The sequence below is a fragment of the Numenius arquata genome, chromosome 7, assembly GCF_964106895.1.
Source record: "Numenius arquata chromosome 7, bNumArq3.hap1.1, whole genome shotgun sequence".
In the NCBI taxonomy this organism is placed as follows: Eukaryota; Metazoa; Chordata; class Aves; order Charadriiformes; family Scolopacidae; genus Numenius; species Numenius arquata.
This window is the reverse complement of record NC_133582.1, coordinates 9,713,586-9,734,304: the sequence shown is the minus strand read 5'-3', so window position 1 is coordinate 9,734,304 and position 20,719 is coordinate 9,713,586. Positions and strand designations below refer to the sequence as shown.

General features: G+C 38.1%; 1 protein-coding gene across 1 annotated transcript in view; it reads left to right on the top strand.

Annotated features, from left to right (window-relative positions):
* The first annotated feature begins 465 nt into the window (after positions 1-465).
* MMS22L (MMS22 like, DNA repair protein) overlaps positions 466-20,719 on the top strand; it is a 92,776-nt gene continuing 72,522 nt past the window's right edge. The window contains 11 exon segments of the mRNA XM_074150714.1: positions 466-492; positions 494-568; positions 2,002-2,189; positions 4,414-4,539; positions 7,715-7,767; positions 10,662-10,749; positions 10,840-11,017; positions 12,121-12,214; positions 14,174-14,304; positions 18,224-18,337; positions 20,165-20,344. Coding sequence (XP_074006815.1) covers positions 466-492; positions 494-568; positions 2,002-2,189; positions 4,414-4,539; positions 7,715-7,767; positions 10,662-10,749; positions 10,840-11,017; positions 12,121-12,214; positions 14,174-14,304; positions 18,224-18,337; positions 20,165-20,344 — 1,254 coding nt within the window.

The window sequence follows — 20,719 nt, the reverse complement described above, 5'->3', positions numbered from 1 at the left end:
CTGCCAGAGTGCTACGGGCTCGGGGAGGTGGGGAAGAGACTGACAGAAAACCCCACTTAAATGACAAAAAGTGAGCGACTAAGACGCACACTGGGAACTAAACGAAGCGGCAGATGTGGCCACAGCACAGGTGAGGGAAGCAAGGGGCAGAAGCCGGGGCGGGCAGGCAGGAGCTCACCCTGAGGGGAACGCGGCGGGGCCTGTAGGCCACGGCGGAGCCCGCCCGCGCCTAGAGAGGCCCTACAGCCGCCGGGCAGAGGCCCAGCGGAGGTGGCGAACTGGCGGGACGGGGCCAGCACCCACCCCGTGAAGGCGAAGCCGACGGGCTGCGGCTGGGGGCGCCCGCGGCGCTCCGCCCTGAGGGCGGCGGGGAGATCGGAAGGGAGCAGGCTCCCCCCCGCCTCCACCGGCTCCCGGGGCGGAGGAGAGGCGGGCGGCGGGGGAAGGAGGAGCGGGCGGCAGCCAATGGGCGCCGCGGCGCTTGCGCAGTTGCGGGGCTGGCGCTGGGGCGCGGGACGTACGGAAAAGTGGGAGCGGAAGAAGAGCGGTGCCCTCCGCCGGCGCGCAGGTACCGGGCTGCCCTCCCTACCCACACCCCCCTGTCTGCCCCCGTCCCGTCGCGGCCTAGCGGGGCTGGTGCACCCCCCCGGCGCGGCAACGCCTCTGGGGAGAGGGGAGCGGCGCTGGGCCGCGGGCGTTAAGGGGGTAGGGTCGTGGCCACGGCGGCTCCCCGGCGGCCGGGGAAGTCGTTCTCCAGCACGGCCGGTGCTTAAAGAAGTCAGTAATCGGTTCCGCTGGGTGAGGGATGCGATGGACAAGTGCAGAACTGACGAGGGCTGCCACCGCGAAGAGCTGCCCTTTTCGAACTTCCCCCCCCCCCCCCCCCCCCCCAATGTTTTCTATCCTGCGGGGCGATTTTGATGCCCCAAATTGATCAGATTTTCCTTAGAAACTTTACTGACTTAGCGTATGCCCTTTAGCTGTTGCTTTCTGCCTTGCCGGCTGTGCTAACGCAGCCATACGCAGGTTCCAGCTGTAAACTGAAGCACTGAAGTCGTCCTTTCACCTGAGAGTTGCGCTGCTTCTGCTGCACCGCAGGAATGTGAAGGAATGGGGAAAAGGAGTACAGAAACTTCTTTTTTTTTTTTTTTTTTTTTTTTCCCCCCCCTTGAGCTCATTTTTGTCAAGCTCCTGTATTACCAACCTCTAGCCACGGTGTAAGGTGGTTTCTGCAAGAAAGGTATCAAAAAGTGCCAGCAGTGAAACTTAAAACTTAATTTAGAGCTAATAATTTTAGTTATGTTGCATGCATATTATTGTAGAACTCTGTGGCACATGTTGCCTAGTTCTAGTCTTTCAGTATGTTGTATAAAGTATCCATTCACTAGTGTTAAGTATATTGTGAACTGCTTTTGGACATGATCTTCTTTCCCCCTTTGCTTTTGCTTCTCTTTTTTTCAGATTCTTGGAAAATCAGACTTTTTAGAAACTTCCAACTTGAGTTATGTCAGAGTCATTTTCTGAGCTTTAAAACTTTAGCATTTTGGGGTTCTGTAATTACCACATGGAGTGTATTTACTGCTTCTTAGAAGGAACTTGAGCTGTAATATTGCCTTAAAGTTGTGGACAGCTGGGAGCCTGAAATGCATGTTGTGTTTTTATAGCATAGCTACACCACCTGCAAAATGAAGTGTTGACGAAAGTCGCTCGCCCGTGCCTTGTAGTGCATTCCTACCTCTTAGTTTACCCTCATGCTACTGTATCTTCACTACTAGTCAATTTGGAGAGCTAAACCAGAAGAAAATGAACCTTTTTTGGTTTCTGTAGTGTTAGCTTTTTACTGATGTGAATCCCTGAAACAGGTTGTGAGCTGATGTTACAGTTAGTCAGATTTGGGTCCTCACTTGAGCTGAACAATTATGGGGAGTTGTAACAATGAGAAAATTACTTGAAGAAACATTATGAGTGTTTTTTAATTTATCTGTTTATTTTGTGGATCAGGTGGAAACAATGGACGATGACTTTGAGGCTTCTTCCACACCGCTGTTTCTCACTGAAAGCCTGGAGATGGCAATGGAAGTGCAGAATGAGAACTCAAAGCCACCTTGTTTTTCCTGTGCTTTTGATAACCAAAATGGAGGGAGAAGCTTCTCTGCTGACTCTTATTTAGCAAGTGGGTCTCTTAAGAGGTATGGGTTTAGTTTTTTTTTAGTTACAAATACCTTACCCTTCTAAGATGTTCTTTCCACTGGTGCTTGATGGCTCTAAATGCTGACGAGGTCTCCAAATCAGTTTGTTCGTCAGCTCGTACGATCCTGAGATCCACTTGGTGGTATACCAAAGAGGGAAGGACAATTGTCTTGATACACTGCTTCGAACAGTGTTCTAGGTCCAGTTCCTAGCTTTGTGAACTTTAAGATACTGTAAAGGACCTGTTACAGGCCTGTTAGGCATCCGAGACCCCTTAAATTTCTGTGAAAGCTGTAGCACTGCTTTTTCCAGTCATATGCTCTATGTGATGCTGGCTCTTTCTCTCTTTTCCATGTGATGGAAATAAACCTGCTCTGCCCAGCTTCCCCAGTCCGCTGGGACTGTCCTTTGGAGATTTAAGGCACTCTTTCTCAAAGTTCTGCTTCTGCGTGTATTCTGGATTTAAGGCTCAGAAGTCACACGCATAAGAAACAAGTATTTTCTGTGAGATTCTAAAATATTACTTTGGTTTAGTTAATATCTTCTTCACTACCTATGACCCAGCTTATTTTTCTGTGCCATTTGTTGGTCCTTCAGGGGTCGTGGTGTTTTTCCTACAAAAGCATAATCTGTCTGTCTGTCTTTCCCGGTACTTTCTTTATACTTTTGAACTTGAATACCTACTTACTGTGGGTTCATTCTGCCAAGCCTTATATTTTGTGTTGCTACTTTAGGAGTTTTTAACACAGCCTTTTCTCTAAAGCCTTAAAGGGTACTCTGCTGCAGCTCCCCTGTTCCCTACCTTATTTATCGTTCTTTTTTTTCTTAATCAGAGCACATTCATTCAAATTGCTGTCAAGCAGAGGACTGAGAGAGCCTGTATCTGCATGAACAGATTAGTAGTGGATTCCACACTGGCAAAGAAATGTTTCATGACAATTTCATGTGAAAACTCACTCAGGAGCTTGTATGCAGACAGGTTTCCCAGGTCACTACAGCCACGATAATACTGTTCTCCTGTCATTTATTCACCTTGTCTATTTGGACTGTAAAGTCTTGGAAAAGCCCTGCATGTGAGGGACTACTCTACCTTCATTATCTAGAACAGGAATAACTGGATTTAATTGCTAAAGGCTTCAAAACAGACCAACGTTTAGGCAGATTGCCAAGTGAACTACAGGTGTTGTGGAAGATTGAGCCAATTCTTCCGCAGATCCTTTTTGTCTCTGAGAACTGAATTGGTAATAGTGCACAGTTCAAGAAGAATAGAAATTTGGTGTGTAATACAATGAAAACAGTACATTTTTTTATTTTTAAAAATAGAACCATTTCTTGCATCTTAGTGAATTCAGCTTCATCTATGCTGAAGTATTTTATGGAATTCAGTAGGAAAATTCTGAAATAATTTGTTTTGATGTCTTTGTTGTTGTTATGCAGCTTGCTGTGATTTTTTTTTGAAAGCACATTAGTGAAATATTTTTATATTTGCACAATTAGTAATGATTTAACAGTCTGTACAGATGCCTGATTTTCACCACTTTGTGTAAAATGGTAATTCTGATTTTATTTTTCTTTAGCCAGAGCAAGGGGTAGTCATGGCCTAGTGTTAGTTTAAGTTATAATAACGAAGTCACGTTTTGCGACTCTCAACAGTTCACCTACCTACAAGTGTGCTTTTATTGATGTGCTTTTATCAGTGTGTTCTATAGAAGTATTATTAAATGTATATAAAGGAGCAAATGTATGTTCTAGCATTAGTTCTTAGGCATGTAGTGTACACTGAGACAGATTCCAAACTTACACTGGAGCATGTTATCTAACGTAGCAAGATTCTTCTACGTTAGATAGAAGAATCTAGCTTCTCTAGTTCTTCTGTTCAGGACAGAATGTATGTTGTGTCTCAGCCTTTTTGTAAGGATGAAGATGCTTCAGGGTGGTAGCTTGTTAATTTTTATTTGTTTCTAAAATATACCTTGCCCTGTGACTGTATCATGATTTTCTGCCCTCGGAGATAGGAGTTGTCATATTTTATGTACTGTGTATTATATTGCTATAAACAGTGTAACAGTCTGTCTTTTGAGAGCACTGCTTCAACCTTCCTATCTGTATACACTTTGCTGATGTATTGATAAAATGTCAGTGATACATAAGGCAGCTGTAGATACTGTATTCTATAGGTATATTACCAGGGAATGTATAAATATTGTTTGCTCTGTTTTGCAGGGTTTTATTGAGATTAGATCCTTCTCCAAATGGCTATGAAGATGATGTAGTGGAAATATTTGGCTTTCAGTGGGTTACTGAAACAGCTTTAGTTGAATCCTGTGGACTTCTCTTTGGATTACTTAGGTATGACGATGTTGGTGTGTTTTATAATTAATCCACTTCTGTAATTATACCCACCTTAAGGATGTAACAAACTTTATGAGTTTTTGATAGTAAAATCATAAAAAACTGGGCTATGCACTGCAGCCCAAAAGGTTATGCTGTCTATCTAACACTCCAGTAAGTTATGGGTAAGACACAGATTTCTCATGGAATTATGGGAAGAAGTAAATTTTGTGTTACAGGTTTTTAATATTATGGGACTTAATAATAAGCTTCTAAGCAGGGTGGTGCATACCTTAGCCATCACCAGATAAAAAATGATAAGTATAGTTATTACACCAGTGTTGTGATTAATTTACAAGGCCCTAGCTTCAGAATATATGAATAAACTATATAAGATTTTCTTGAATGAGATTGTGCTACCGATATAATTAAAGTTGGCTTTTAAAGATTTTAAATCCTTTTTTTTGGGCGGAAAGAAAAGTGGAGGTTAAAAATCAAATACTGTAAATGCTGGATGCAGCACTTTCTTCAATTGTTTGGATTAGGATAGGTTCAGCAATCTCTTCAGATACAGTTACTCAGTGTTTGACTAATTCAATGTAGATGTTTAATCTGGTCAATGCAAATACACAGATCACCGATAATCCTCTTTGCTACTGATAATCCTCAGGATGAACGGCACATACAGAGAGTGGATGGGAGAGGAGCTTTTGTATGATTCCACAAATACATGTGGTATATTCCATCATTCCTTTTATTGTAGTAGATTCTTCCATCCCTTTAGGGTATGGCCAAGGGCATGATGTGAAACAACATTAATAGGGTCTGGCTTATTGGAACATGATGGTATAGATGACCGGACCTATATTAAAACTAGTATTATTTAGCTTTGCTTGTTTGATGCAAGCTTTGACTCCACTGTGATTCAAAAAAAAAAAAAAAAAAAAAAAAAAAAAGGAGGATAACTTAGTTAAATACGTGGAGGATAACTTTAGTTAAAAGAAACAGTGTATCCCTTTCAGTATTAGTCTGATCTGTTTATTAACATAAAATCACTGGGCAGTGAGACAGTGATGTAATTGATCTCTTGAATTAAATATTATTTTTTTCTGTAATATAAACTGCTCTATAATTGTAATAGAGATGAACTTAAGGCATAATATATTTTGTTGTGGTTTTTAAGTTATTCAAGCTATACATGTTTTAAAACCTACCAAACTGGTAGGGATAATGGATTTCAGCTAACTCTTGGCTGTGAGAGTTTTGTTGCTAAGCTGTCTTTTGGTGTGACAAGTCCTTCTGCAAAGATATTCTCTTCCAGTTCATTTGTTCAGTCATAAAATGGAACACTTTCACTTATAGACCAGTTGACAAGTGAAAGTAGGAAAACTCCTTTTTCCATTGTAGAAATCATGTGTTAAGTACAAGTTATAATGATTCTTGAGGAAGGTGCCTGTAAATAGTTCAATTTATAAAGTGCAGATAATACCTATGTTTAAATGCATACTTACAGAAACCTAGTCTTTTTTAATGTCTGTAAATATTAAAGATTGGTTTTTAATATTTTTAAATATTGTCATTAATAATAATATTATACAGCAGAACTGCAAGTTAAATACATTAATTGCACGTAAAAAGAGTTCTTACCTGTGATATTTTTTTTTTTTAATGTGATTGAAGATGTGTGAGTGAAAGTGACTAAGAACTATGTAACCATTTAAGTGGGTATATTAAGACAATATATCTTTGATTAATAAACAGAAGTACCGGCTTAGCTGTTAGAATATTTATTTGCAAATCAAATGATTTAATGATTAAAAACCATGAGGATTAATCTTTGAGGTATAAATGCAAATTGAAATTAAAGTGACTTATGTAACTGATGATACCTTTGTTATGCTTCTCATGCCCCGTTTGTGCTTTTATTTTATCAGCCCACTGTATTCTATCTTTTGTCCATTCAGTAGAGAGTCTTTTATTTTTTCCTATGTGGCTCCTTTCTGACACTCTCTAACCTTCAGCCTCAACAGCCCTCTTGCATAAGGTCCTCCTGCTTTAGACTTCCTTCCTTTGTACATGGCTGAAATACTTGAGAAGCTAATGCAGAAATTCAGCTTTGATTTCAAAACAAACAAACCCCACAACCCACCTAAACGGCTGAACATAATCTTGGGTAGCTGACAGGATTTCATCCAGGGAAGGAAGAGCGAAGGGAGATGAGTGGCTGCCCGTTAATATGCAGGTTACAACCTAGGGTTTTGGATCCTTGTAGGCACTACCTAGTTTTAAATTTATTTTTTTCATAAGAACATTTGATCTGGGTTGGATCCAACCATCCTGTTTTTGAATCTTTCAGTAGTTGCTGCTTTGACTGTATAAGAAATGAGGCAGAGAGCTCCTTCCTCAATTTATGCAGCATCTTCTTTCAAAAGTCTGCCTTACACAGTTGCGCTTTTCATGTATTCAGTTTAGTACCACGTTATCTCTGTGGAGACTCTACTTGAAACCACTTGAAAATAACAGTTGTTGCAGAATATGGCTGAGTACTTACCTACATTACAGCTTTTTTAATTTTCATTTGCAGTGGCAGTTAACAGCTTCTTTAAAAGTGCTCTCCCCCCTCCAAAGCTGAACTGAGTTTTAACTTTTCTAGAGAAACTTTCTCCTTTTCTCTACTATATTTGTTGCTATCTTTTGTGCTCAAGTTAAGGAGCAGACCACTCTAAGCAGGACGCGGGAAAAGCTGCTGACAGAATTTACTAGTGTTCATTCACAAGTGAATTAATTTAGCGTATACTGAGCCACGAGGACTAATTTTCATCTTTATTCTGTGGTAAAATATGAAGTTGAGTTACACTTATGCAAAGATCACAGGGAATGGCTTTTGGGGTTTTTGTGTGTGTGATTGTTTTTTTTTTTCTTCCCCTGATCTGTAGCTTATTTTGTATTTGTTGTTACTGTGTTTAATCTTTTAAAAACAAGCAAAAAATCTGTCCATTGTCATCCCTTCACACTTGGATGTGTCTGTTGCCTTCAGCTAATACTCTTTCCTACACTACGTTTCTGTAAGCTTTTTCAGAAATGCAAAACAAGGAGCAGCTCTCACCTCTCGTTCTATTTAGATCTTATTAAAATGTAGTTAAACAACTTTTGCCTATATAAATACTATAAACCTTTGTATTCCTTTAATTAGGCAACAGATATACAGACTGGAAAACCTAGTACAAATGAGTTCATCTGATTTTGGTAAGTTTAACACATTTAATTTGACATTGAGATAAGTGTCTGACTGCCTTTTCATTATAGAAGCGCGTTATCACAGATCACACTTGTGCTTTGACTCTTGACCAAGGGCTCATGGAATGTGCCACAGAACAGCATAAACCCGCAGTATGGGTATGGATATAGGCAACCAAGTGATGTAACGTAGTGTGAAAATAGTGGAAATGTTGCCAGTTTGCAGCCAGATCAGCCTGTGTAGTAGGTCCACAGGCAATTCTGACCTCAGTGGGGAATTTCGCATTAATTTGACTTGAGCTAAGATGTCACTCCTAAGGTAGAACTACCTTGTAACTTGTTTAATTAAACATGGAAAGTTGCATCAAAACTCCCAATAACTATTTTAGTTACATAGGCAGCAGTTGGGACTTTTTTCAGTGTTCTCTTTGCTTCCATTTAAACAAGTTAGTTATATTCGCTTAGTTTAGAATTATTTACAAACTTAATTTGTGTTCGCTGCGGGATCAATAAAATGAGATCACTACAAAATGCTTTGTTTCAATTAAATACTAAGGCATGAGAAGCAGTATGTTTCTGAAGGATTATTGCAGCCTTGGGCTTATTGTAAGTTTGAAGGCTGAATTACTTAGCAAAGTTGAGAAGTTCAGTAATTACTCAGAAATGAACTGACTGTAGTATCTTCTCGTTACAGACAAATTGTTAGTGTTCTAAGAGTACAAGTGAATATTTTAATATTTTGGTTTGATATTGTCATGCTCTGGCATTTAAGTCATTGGTATGAATTTATCAATTTTTTTCATGTTGATTGTATCTTAAAAGTCTAATTTTGTTGACAGTTAATAGATGAGTGGAAATAACCTTATTTTAAATGAAATTTGAACTTTTGTGTGGTAGCTGGACACCAATAAACTGTTCTGTAGTTCTTTTTCCTTAAATTTAAGCATCTGCTTGGTTCTCTTCTCTGTATCCCGTTCTTCCTCTTGTTAAATAAGCTAGAAAAATAAAAATCTGTTGAATTTTATGCTTTGCACCAGGCTTTCTTTGTGACTTAGAGCAAGTCACTGATATATCCATGACTTAGTTCCCCCTTGATACAAGCAGGCTAGTGGTAGAGGAATGTAGTGAGGATTAAAATATTTAAAATGATCAGGCAGTGTGATGTTAGGTATTACTGATGTCTTAAGTAAATGCGCTATTGCCACTATTTAAAACCTCAGTTTAGATTTTTATGTCAGTAAATCTTTGTTGTGCATATATGTTTATACAGATATCAATATCATACATTTCATTTAATTTCCTATTAGTCTTAATGAGCTCTGGGGACTTCATACTGAGAATTGTGTAATATGGAAGCCACATAAAATCTTTTTTTATGCTCTGTGTTGCTTTTGAAAATGCCTGATCTGTTCTTCACACTCTGCTGTTCCTGTTTTGTTCCACTTACTTCATTGATCAGTGACTTGACAGTATGCAAAAGATCTTGTAGGGAGGTACTATAATATAAAATTTAGCTTAAACAGAACTTCCAAGAACTTATGAGAAAATATTTGTAATTTCTACAAAGCAGCAGTAATATCTATAAATAATTCATTTGGAACAGAGTGATTTGAGCCTCTAAACCTATGGTTCATTACCATGGCGGGTACTATGGCTTTGTATGTGGTGGGGGTAGACTGTACACTGGAATATTGCTTCACTCGGTGAGTGTTGTTGCTCAAAAGATACTGAGGTAGGCTTATGTCCACAAAAATTTATTTGTGGGCTCAGTAACAAGGGGCATACATGAACCTCAAAGTTACCTGGAGGGGATGGGAAAAACAAAGAGGAGAGAGAGAGAGCAAGAATAGGAAAGAGAAGATTCCCCAGTGGCCAGCTGGGTAGAGGAGCAAAGGTGGCTGCCTTTCCCTGGACATGCAGTCCAGTGCAGGAGGAGACAAAGAGATTTTGTCACGCATTTCCTCTAGTACAACATATTTTCATTGAGACCTGCTCAAACTCCTCGTTTGCTTTTCCCATTTATGGTGCTCCTAATGATTGGCATGCGCTTGATCAGATACAAGTGTTGCAGGCTGACTGGTTGCTAAACATTTGTGTATATATATTGTTGGGCAGTAGTTACTGGGTATTTAAATGACTTTATCTGCTTTGTTATGCACTAAGTTTCATCTTTCTCTAATATAAGCTGAAAGCTACAAGGCAAGGTGTAGGAATAAATAAGGAGTGATTCCCACACCACTGGCCATAGCTTCCAATGAATCTCTACCATAATGATGGTGTTTGAGCTTGCAAGTGCAAGATAAGGAGGGTAAGACCATGAGAACAGCAGCTTCAGAGAGCAAAGGAAAGGAGACACAGAGCTGCAATAAGTTGCTGAAATGATACGGAGCTGCAGGTGAAAGGCAGGCTACAGGGTCGTGAAAGGACAGCTCTTAGAATTACACATTTTAAGGCACTGTGCAACAATCCGATGCTTCCTAGGAGGAGAAGTTACATGTTTCCAAATAAGTCCACCTGCCTAAGTTCCCCAAGAGAAGAAGACGCTGAGAAATTGTTTCACACATGTCTTTTCTGAAGGTGTCTTGGAAGCAGATGGGGAACAGAGCAGTAGGGCTGAATGATTTCTGCTAGCACTGATTGCTTGCCTCTGCCCACCTTTCCTGAGGGACTGGATGCCTTCTTTTCCCTCTGGATATGTGCCTAAGATGATAAAATAAAGAATGGATCCCTCTGGCAAGATGACATTTAGGAGTGGGTGTTTGCCACCAGCCACCTCCTAAATTGTCCTCAGAAAAGAGGGTGGCGTTCCAGTGGTCTGGTTTAATTATTGTGGAGAATGCATACGCTACATGAGTTACAGTGTGGGCACATCTGCTTTAAGCTATTAATCTCTTTTACTTCAGGTCAAGCTGCAAACTTGCACTCTGAAGCGGAGAGCATCAGGCATCAATGTATTGAGTTTTTGCACTATGTGAAGGTTTTCATCTTCAGGTGAGATTTGCACACAATTTACTAACTTACGTACTGAGCTTTGTGTAGCTGCTTCTTACCTCTTCTCTGACTGTGTGTCTGTGTGTTCAGGTATCTAGAACCCCCTAAACTGGAAAATGATGGAATGCTCCATCCATATGAAGAACTAGAAGCTCAGTTACCCTCGGCGTTGGTGGAAGAGCTTCATGCTTTGACCATGCACATTGGTCACCTTTGTGAACTCCCTAGTAGTGTCCTGGCAGCATTTACTATTCAACATCAGGCAAAGGTTGACATCTTTTATAATTTTAATATTTTTTTGTGTGTGTGTAGCAGTGCGTATTCAACTTGATAAATTTTGGCTGAATAAGAATGAATCTTTCTTCAGGCTGGAATTGAAGTTACGCTTTATATTTTGAGGTTTTTTTCCCTTTATTAACTAAGTGCCATCCCGTACTTGACAAACACAACTAATACGCTCTGGATTTTCTGTTGTTGTTTTTATTTATATATGTACTATTATGTTTTATAGCTTTTAGAATTCTTCCTACACTATACAAATGATAATACCAATTACAGGTAGATAAGTAGGCTTGAATTAGCGTAGCATGTTAAAAAAATTCTTCGGTGGTTGTCCTTACTAATGTTTAAAGTTTCTCAGCTTCCCAATAGGAGGGGCACTTTTTTAGAAATACATTTTGAAATCTGACTCCAAATAGGAAAAGATCATGCATATAAAGAAGAAAAGTGCAGACATGAAAGTAGGCACCGCAACGTTAAACGCTAGTGGAGTATACACCATTGATTTGTGCATACATCTAATAACTAATGCTTTCAAATCTTTTAGAAAGAAAAAAAGAAATTTCAGTCTCAAGTTGTAAAAACTGATATCTGGAGATGAATGATCCACTGAGAAGCAGTATTTTGAATCTTTCTGTTTGTTTAGCTTGTCAGTAGGGCCACTGTTGAGCTGATGAAAGAAAAAGTAATTTCAAGTAAACTTTAAGGAAGACAATATTGAAATTTTGGAATTACTTTAAGAGGAGTTTAGCAGTTTGTGTGCTACCTAATACCTTTCTGGAAAAGAAAAGATAACTAAGGGTGTTATAACCTGCCAAGCTTGAATCAAGACGTGTTCAAATTGTAGTTTACATTATATTAAAGACTTCATGAACATCCTTTACCGACAGAATTAACTGTCATGAAGGTTTCTTTTCTTTTTTTTTCTTTAACTGAATGACATGTTTGTATCTTACAGTGTGTTTGATAATAGATATCCATAATGTTCATTGAAGGTAAAATGTATGCTCATCTTCACGTGTCTTAGTACAGTATCCAGAATTCACTAAAGAAATGTTAAAAATAAATAAATGTGTGTATTTCTAATCACAGATCTTTCCCCCATCGTGGCATTTACTACACCTCCACTTGGATATTAATTGGCTAGTATTGGAAATTCTTCATGTACTAGGTGAAAAAATGATGAGTAAGTATGCGGGGTTTTTTTCTTGAACTTATTCTTTTACATATGACTTACCTGGATTTCACATCTTAATTTGTCCAGAATCATTTACTACTTTTGGTAGTTTTTAAGCTTAGCTATATTTAATTGGGTAAACTCAAATATGGTGAAAGCAGGTTCTCTGTGGCTCTTCATGTTGCTCAAATTAAATGAAATATTATTAGGAATTTGTTGTATCAAAACTTGTCCAGGATTACGAAGCTTGTTCTCAACTGACGCTTACAACATACTAAATATTTAGTAACAATACACTTTTTGACATTGCAAATAAAAATGCATTTGCAGAGATGCAGAATTCGCAACAGTGAACAACAATTTGATGGAAACAATGTAGGAAAAGTGTCCAAGGATGGACCAGAACAAAGAATCTCAGAACAGAGTATTTGCATTGTTAACCATATGGGATACTAAGAAAATGCTGGGCAAAAGAAGAAGCCTCGGTAAAAGTGCAGGAAGAAAAGGGCAAGGCAATACCTTTTTTTTTAAAGGACAAAGTATATTGATAAGAGTAAGCTGTTCATAGAAGCTAGATAAAAAATAGAATGCAATTGAAGAACACAACTTCAAAGTAGTTCACTTTGCTGAAGAATTGTTAAAATACAGAAATTTGTTTGCTTTGTGAGAATTATGTCTATTGTTCGTGTCATGCTAGCAAAATAAATCCAAAAATGTGTATTTTCTTCTATAACCATTGTGTTACTAGAACCAAACTTTCTACACTGCCCAGTTGTATGAATTATGAATTATCAATGTAAGTTTCATATAGGAATTGCAACAGTTAGGGTAACATTAAGGTCTAGAAAGAATGTACTGTATGTTTAGCCCGAGTAACTGGTACTAAATCTGAGCTCTTGGATTAGCTTTTGCCTGCTCTGAGTGCTGTCACAACCCAGCCTCGCTCAGATTAATGCATCTTCACTGTTTCTGCATGTCTCTGTTACCGGATCATGTGTGGGTTGGATGTTTGTTCTATAATTCTAAGTTTCTTTTATATCCATTTTGGGATAACCTGTTTTTTTTCTGGGGGGAGCTTTTGGAGAAAGGATGGAAAACCTATTGAAGGCAATTTATTGTCCAGAATTCTATACTTATTTCTAGATAGAGTTCTGAATAACAATGCAGTAATCCATTTTCATAAGCTCGTGCTTTTTAACAACATTTACTAGTCAAGACAGTAGTATCTCTGCATGTATTATCTTATCTTGTATTCTTACATGCCTTGTAGAATTTCTTAGGTTCTCATCTCGTTCTGTAAAGTGTGCTGAGTGGAAACTTCACACTGCTGAGACCAGCGGCAGGCTAGTGAGTTCAGGGCTTCACCCTGCATTTCCAAGAATAAAATACAGGCTTGTTCTACGTATTTTCTGTTCCACTGATGTCAAGGGGGTTGTACTGTTGGAAAGCTTGTGGGATAAGATCTTTCAGCCTCTTAACTTTACCATTTTATCTGTGTTAATGCCTACAAATGCTCAAGCTGGAATATGATCGTGCCAGCTTTTTACATCAACACATCTGAAGGAAAGTGTTAGACCTTTCCAGAATTGTTTGTCATCAACTTGCATATCTGCAAAACATGTCATGATTTCAGAACATGCGCACTGGCATGTAACAAAGAGGAACTTGCAGATAAATAAATCTTTATTCTGCTGCAAAAACTGTGCCAATAAAAGGCTGTAAAGTGCCAAACTATTTTACTGTCAACCAGAATAATACCAGACTTCAGTGTAAGAATGAAGGGTCTAGCTTGGACTTAGAATGGATGAACTTTCCCAAATGAGTTTGTAAATTAAAATTACGTATGGCTCAACATACCAATTCTAAGAGACATATATATATAAAAAATAAAAAAAAATATCCTGTCTGTCTTGTATTCCTACAGCCAAACCCAGGACTAAATACGTCTAATTTTCTTTTGTGTTTTAGGACAAGTTGTATATGCTAACCATTTCATAAATCTAACTGGAGAAAATTTAACCAGTATCAGTTTGTTTGAAAAACACTGTGGAAGACTCATATCTGATTTAATAAGTTTGTCTATCAACAAGTATATAAAGGTAACTTTTTTCTTTATATAGGACATGGGCAGTTAGATGCTTGTATTGGGAACCATATAAATTAGATATTGCACCGATGCATAGATGACTTCTTACTGCTAAGTTTTAAATGTTATGTATGACTTTATATCTCCATGTTTTAAAGAGTGTTATTTGTTAGGAGCTCAAATTGTGTTATATTTATTCATGACCATCTGGCAGTTGAATGAGAGAGTAATATTGAAATGCACTGTGTACAGAGCAGAAGTGAGTGCCACATTTTGTAAGTTCAGTGTTCCAGGTTTAATGCCAAACATGGCACAGTGTAAAAGGTTTAGAGCTATAGATGCAAAAAAAAAAAAAAATCTTTTCAAACTCTCTCAACAGGAACAAAAAGAGAATGACTGTAATGCTGGCAGTAACCTAAGTGGACACTTGCACAATGTCATATTACAGTTTATTGTTGCACTGTTCCTATTGCATCTTTCTGTTACAGTGCTTCTACGTTTGTCAAGGGAAGCCTTGTACTTTTCTTTTCTTTTCCTTTCCTTCTGTAGCTGCAGTGTTTTTCTCACTTGTTTTGAGCACTCCAGAGCTAGAAAGTCATCATAGCTCCATATAGCAGCTTGTAAAAGAGCTGCGTAGTCTTCTTTGCTGTGTCATTGTGAAACCTGCTTCCGATTGGTATGTGTGGTCCATGAGTGCAGGACTGAACTCTGAGAATAAATAGCAGTGGCCACTTATAATACATGTTTTCCTAGTATAAAGAGATGAAAAATTGAGTTCCCTTTCTTTCATATTACTGTTTGGGGCAGGTGCAGCAGGGGAGGAGATGGCAGTAGTAGCATTAGATAACTTCTTTTAAACTATCTTTCTGTAGAGAACTGTTACCTTTTAAAACCAGTTTTGATCTATTAAATTATCAGATAATACTGCAACCCCCTCCCCCATCAAAAAGCAAATAAATGAGAGTAATTTTTTGAAAGGAAGATTCAAATAGTATCTGTTGACCACTGTGCTTGATGGTAGGCTTTGAAATGTCAGATGTTAAAATGACAGATTCATCCTACTTCCATAAAGCCACATTACAAAGAGAGAAGATTGCTTTGCCACTGCTTTTTCTTCACCTCTCTCTAGGCTTGGGCTGCACAGCTTGAACCAGTTTTATTTGAGAGCAATTTCTGAAGTGGAGCTTGGACTTGAGCTGGATCTTCAGCTGGTGCCTCCAGTAGTATGCATTCATTGCTATAATCCAGTAATGGAAATAACGTCCCTCAAAACTGTTGAAAACACAAAGGATAACCACAATAGATTACACTGTCAGCTTACCACTAAAACATATTAAGCTTTTGGCTGAGAATATTCAGAAGCACAGCTCTGAACGTTTGTGGGTAACCTTGGAAGGAGGGACATACTCCATATTCATCTTTTCAGATCTGTTTCTTGAGCAGCTCTGGTGACTTGGATCTGCTTGACTTGGATCATGTACTGAGCCCATTGTGCTCTTGAGATATCTTTGGCAGAGAAATACATGTCCTTGGATATCTTCTTTCTGTTTTCAGCAGCACATCTCTGGGGCACCAGAGCTCTGTTACCCCAACAGTACCACAGTTTGAGGTTATAACCCTTCTTACCCAGACACTGAACTCAGGATGTTGCAAGAGAAAATCCAGACTATCTCTGAAGAAAACAATGTCTCAGTAATCCTTAGTCTGACAAATACCTGTGTGGTGTCTTGCTTTGATACTACTAGCCAAACTCTATCCTGGATGGATACTGCACATCTCCATCAGAAGAGATCCTGCTATCTTGCAGAAGAGCACAATAGTAGGTGCAAGTAGTAGGTGAAGAAACCTAGTTGCTACAACAACTGTTTCTCCATGTAAAAGGCTTGAAAGTCTCACTTGTAAGATAGTTTGTGTTCCTAATACTTCCATAAATCCCTCCAGTGTTACACTGCATCTGTAATAAGTAGACTGCCTCTTTCTGAGGGATCTGTTTTGCTCTTTGGTGATGAGTCATAACCAGAGTATTTTTGAGACGCTTCAGTAGTTAAATAATGAATTTTTCAATGGACTCTGGTGGTTACACTGATGCTTAATATAATATTGACATAAGATTAATTCAGGTTGTTGAGAGATTCCCGTAACAGATCTTGAACTAGAAGCGTGAGGTGGCATAGGCACATGAAGAGCTCTAAACAGCATATGTGGAATGTGACAATATAATTATTTTATATATTTCAGTATTGATCTCACGATGTTCTTAAATTGATTGTCAAGGTCCACCCTGGAAATTTCATAGCGTAAGCAGGGTTCTTTATAGAGAGAGAAAAACAAACTATGTGTCACATTTATAAATTCATATTTCTAATTAAGTGTTCAGTATATAAACCTGTTTTGGAGTTGTATGAAAACAGTAGTTGTAAACATATTACAATGGTGGATGATAAATAAAAAGTCTGTATCCTTATAGAATATTTTATAGATTTGAAACTATTGGTGATATACTTGCTCTTCTAATTGCGAGAGTGATTTTTCGTCATTCACTCTTCTGTAATGTCTCTTTCACACGGCTACTGCTGTCACTGGCATTGCATATTTTGATTTAATTTGTATTTTATACAATTAGGTTTCCAAATTCAGAAAGGGTTTTAAGTACCGGTGTAATTTGAGAATAGTTGTGCATGAATGGATCAGGAAGAGCATGAGGATATAAAAATTCAGCATTCGTCTCATCAAATCTATGCGTCTAGGAGTTAGTTGGCTAAACTAGTCTTAGTTAGGTTTTTTTTCACTGTCAGGGAAGGACAGAAACAGTTCTGCAGTGATTTAGATGAATTAGTTGCTCAAGGTGCCCAGTTCACTCTGTTTTCTTTAGAGGACTGTAGGTTGATCATTCATACTTGGACTACTCATTGTTTAGGGATACACTGAGTATGAGCTGCGTTGTCTTGCCTCCTTCCTACATTTCTGCCTTTGTGTCCTTGCTGAAGGTAAAATGTGCTGAATTACACTGTTTAAACAAAGCTCTTTCTCACTGTTTTTACCACTTCTGAATACAGTTCCATGGATTCATAGGTCCTAAGACAGAGTAAGTAATGTTTTGTCTATACTATGATTATTTCAAATACAGTGCCGGTAGGTCTTAAAAACATTAAAGTGTACAGAGAATTTTTATGTATTTAGCACTTCCTTTTGCTGTTTTGCTTATTTTGTTTCACAATTCAGGGAATGTAAAACTGAAAGATGAATCACAAGAAGACTACTTTGCATTTGAAATGCATCAGTCTGAGTGAATTTTGTTAAATATGGAATAGTAATCAAATAACGTACATGACTTGAAATATGCTGTTTTCTGCATATTAAAAGAATGCCTTGCAGTAAATTTACCGAAAAGCAGATTTTGTGAAATGTTGTGGGAACATTAACATCCTCATGCCAACAAAAACATATTCCACTAGCATTATGCCTAGTCATTAAGGATTTTTCAGTTAAAAATAACAACAATAATAGCTATTAAATCATTTGAAATCTCTTTCTTATCTTCCCAAGAACATCAAGAAAATCTAATCAATCATTTTCTCTTTTCCCTACTGTCAGACAACGAATCAGTATTTATTGCAATTCCTTTTCATTTAGGCCTCAGCATCCCATTTTCATTTGATTAAATAATGTTTGAAAGTGGCTTAGAAGAAACTAAGAAGTAGTACAGCCTATAACTTATGTAGAATTAGGAAACAGTCTTTGTTGTGCAAGAGACTTATTTTGGATGTTAATGGAATAATGCACTTTCTAATATGTAATTGTAGCTATATTATTTAACCGCAGAAAAAAAACCACAAAACCAAACAACCAAACCAAGAGGAAATATTGGTACATAAAATACAATTTAAAAAATAACACTTCTCTGAATAATTGTGTTGCATATTCTTTTTCAGGTGAGACCTTCTGAGGCTCTTACTAGTCACCATTATTCCTGTATCTGCATTAAAGAATTATGGATTCTACTTATTCAGCTGCTGGACCACAGAAATAAAGGTTCTCACACAGAGGTAATGGAAGAATACCGTTACGTATGCACGTGTGTTACATATGCATTACAGGTGCCAAATATTCCCAGATTGCCATGAATGCACTAGTTCCCTTATCTGATGGTAGAACTGAAGTTCATATTTGCTTTAGGAGGACAGCATGCGAACTGGGATGCTTTAGGCTGCCGTCTTGAATGTGCATCGAGTCCTCACGCTAGGTTTTTAGTGTACCCTTTGGTTATCACCTAGGGCACTGATAAGGAGTGCTCCTTGTGCTAAGGAAAGCAAAGCAAAGGAACAGACTGTGAAAGTTGTATGGTAGAACAAAAGAAAAGAAACCATCTTTACCCATTTTTTTAAATTTTTATTATTATTTGCAATTTGTGTGTTACGTCATGCAATGATTCATCTCCAGGTATTAGAAACACAGGTACAGTCAGACCAATGATCCATCTAGCCCATATTTCTGTCTTTGAGATACTCTCTTGTAGAGGGTAACTACTTTTATAAGAACAACCTGGTTTTTTGTTTTTGAATCTTGTAGTTGCTGACATCTTTTGATATCCCCTTATACTTGGGAAGAGCCAATCACTACCTGTTCTCCTTCCTTCTACCAATATAACTTTATATGCCTCTTCAGACTTTTTTTTTTTTCTGGTATCTCCTACCTTCTGCCTTTTCTAGGCTGAAGAGTCTTACTGTATTCAGTCATTCTTTTTACAGGTGCCATTATCTGTGGTCATCTTTGTCTGAATCTTTCACATACTACCACATCCTATTCCTGTCCTTTGAATTTCAAGTACCAGGATTGCATGCAGTATTCAAAGTATTGGTTAGGTGGCCACGTGCTTTTCTACACTGCATAACGATGTTTTCCATTTTGTTCTCTTCCTTTGCTAATGTTTTCTAGTGTTTTGATTTTTCTGTCATGACTGCTGGTTAGAATTGAGCTGATGTTTCTCTGAATGAATATTAAGAAGTGTCAAAATCCTTTGAAAGTTTTCTGAAATAATCCTTATAAAAACCAAAGCTGCCATCTGCGCAATGAGTACTGTTCTGTTAGTGTAGCATGAGGTACTTTGTAGTGGAATGTTTGTACTGATAGTTATTTACTTGTTAATGACAATAGATGAAAAGGTGGACAAAACAAATGAAACTGTGTTAGTGTTAAGTGTTTGCACTAGCACTTTGAAGCATAACTTAGGATCAGGACCCAGCTAAAGTAAGTGAAATACAGGTGCAAAGAAGTCTCAGAGAGTTTCTGTAGAACTAGGAAAGACAGGCACAGGCTGTAAGAAGTAGTAATATTGTGGTATAGACAGGGATATGAGCCATAGAGAATCAGTTTGTCAGTGTTGGAACAAACTTGGAACAAAACAGGGAACCTCAGTTTGCTGTCTTTCAGACTGATTCTCTGCCGTCTACTACTGTCTTCCTCTTGGTTAGGTTAGTCTGGCACTAAAAGTTTTTCAAAAATCTCTTGTAAGAAGTCTTCATTAAAGAACTCTAATCTCTCTCATGTGAGTGTTGGTGCACCATCCCATCCGCACATTGTCATTCCGTCAGCTTGTAATTTTGCCTGTGAAGTATCACACCATGTTCTTCCTTGTGACCAAAGCTTGTCCTTTCACATTGCTTTCTACTAGCATTTGAGAGACGACATTCTAAAGTAGCTCCAGGTTTTCTCTGGTGATACTGAACACTGTTTTTTATTTTCTTTAAATGACTGTCATTTTGCTTGTTCTCTGTAAAAGCAAATTGATCAATAGGATGGTATTGTAAGAGCAAGTTGTTAACATAGGCTTTGTTATTCACCACAGTTCAAATTTACTCTTGCATTTTCTACAGTGTTTCTGGAGCTTGGTGAACAAAACTCTGAAGAGTATCTTTGAAAGGCCAAGTAGTTCTGAAAGGATGTCTGGTTTTGAAACAATTCAATGTAAAGACCCATTGAGTTTTAGCTGGTGGATTATCACTCATCTCGCATCACTCTACCAGTTTGACCGTAATGGAAATCTAGATGAAAAGGTGAGTGTGCTTTTTTCTAAATACCTAAATATTATTATAATTTATTAAGGTCTCTAACTTTACTTGTTTATTTTTGTTGATAGAAAACAATTCATGTTGTAATACAGGAATTTTCACACTCCTTAAAAATGTCCTTTAAGGTTGGTGGTGTTAAGGTGTGCTTTGCACAAGTCAGTAAACATTCCAGAAGCCCCTGAAATATTCATGTTATACACCAGATATTCAGTAGATGTATTAAGAAACTTGAAAAATCCCAGCTAGTTAGTAGCACATATACTTAATGATGTAGCGTATGTTGTAAGACTGTCTCCCTGCAGCATAAATCCTTTACTGGGTTTGTTTTTTGAGGAACTGAACACATTAGATTGTGCCCTA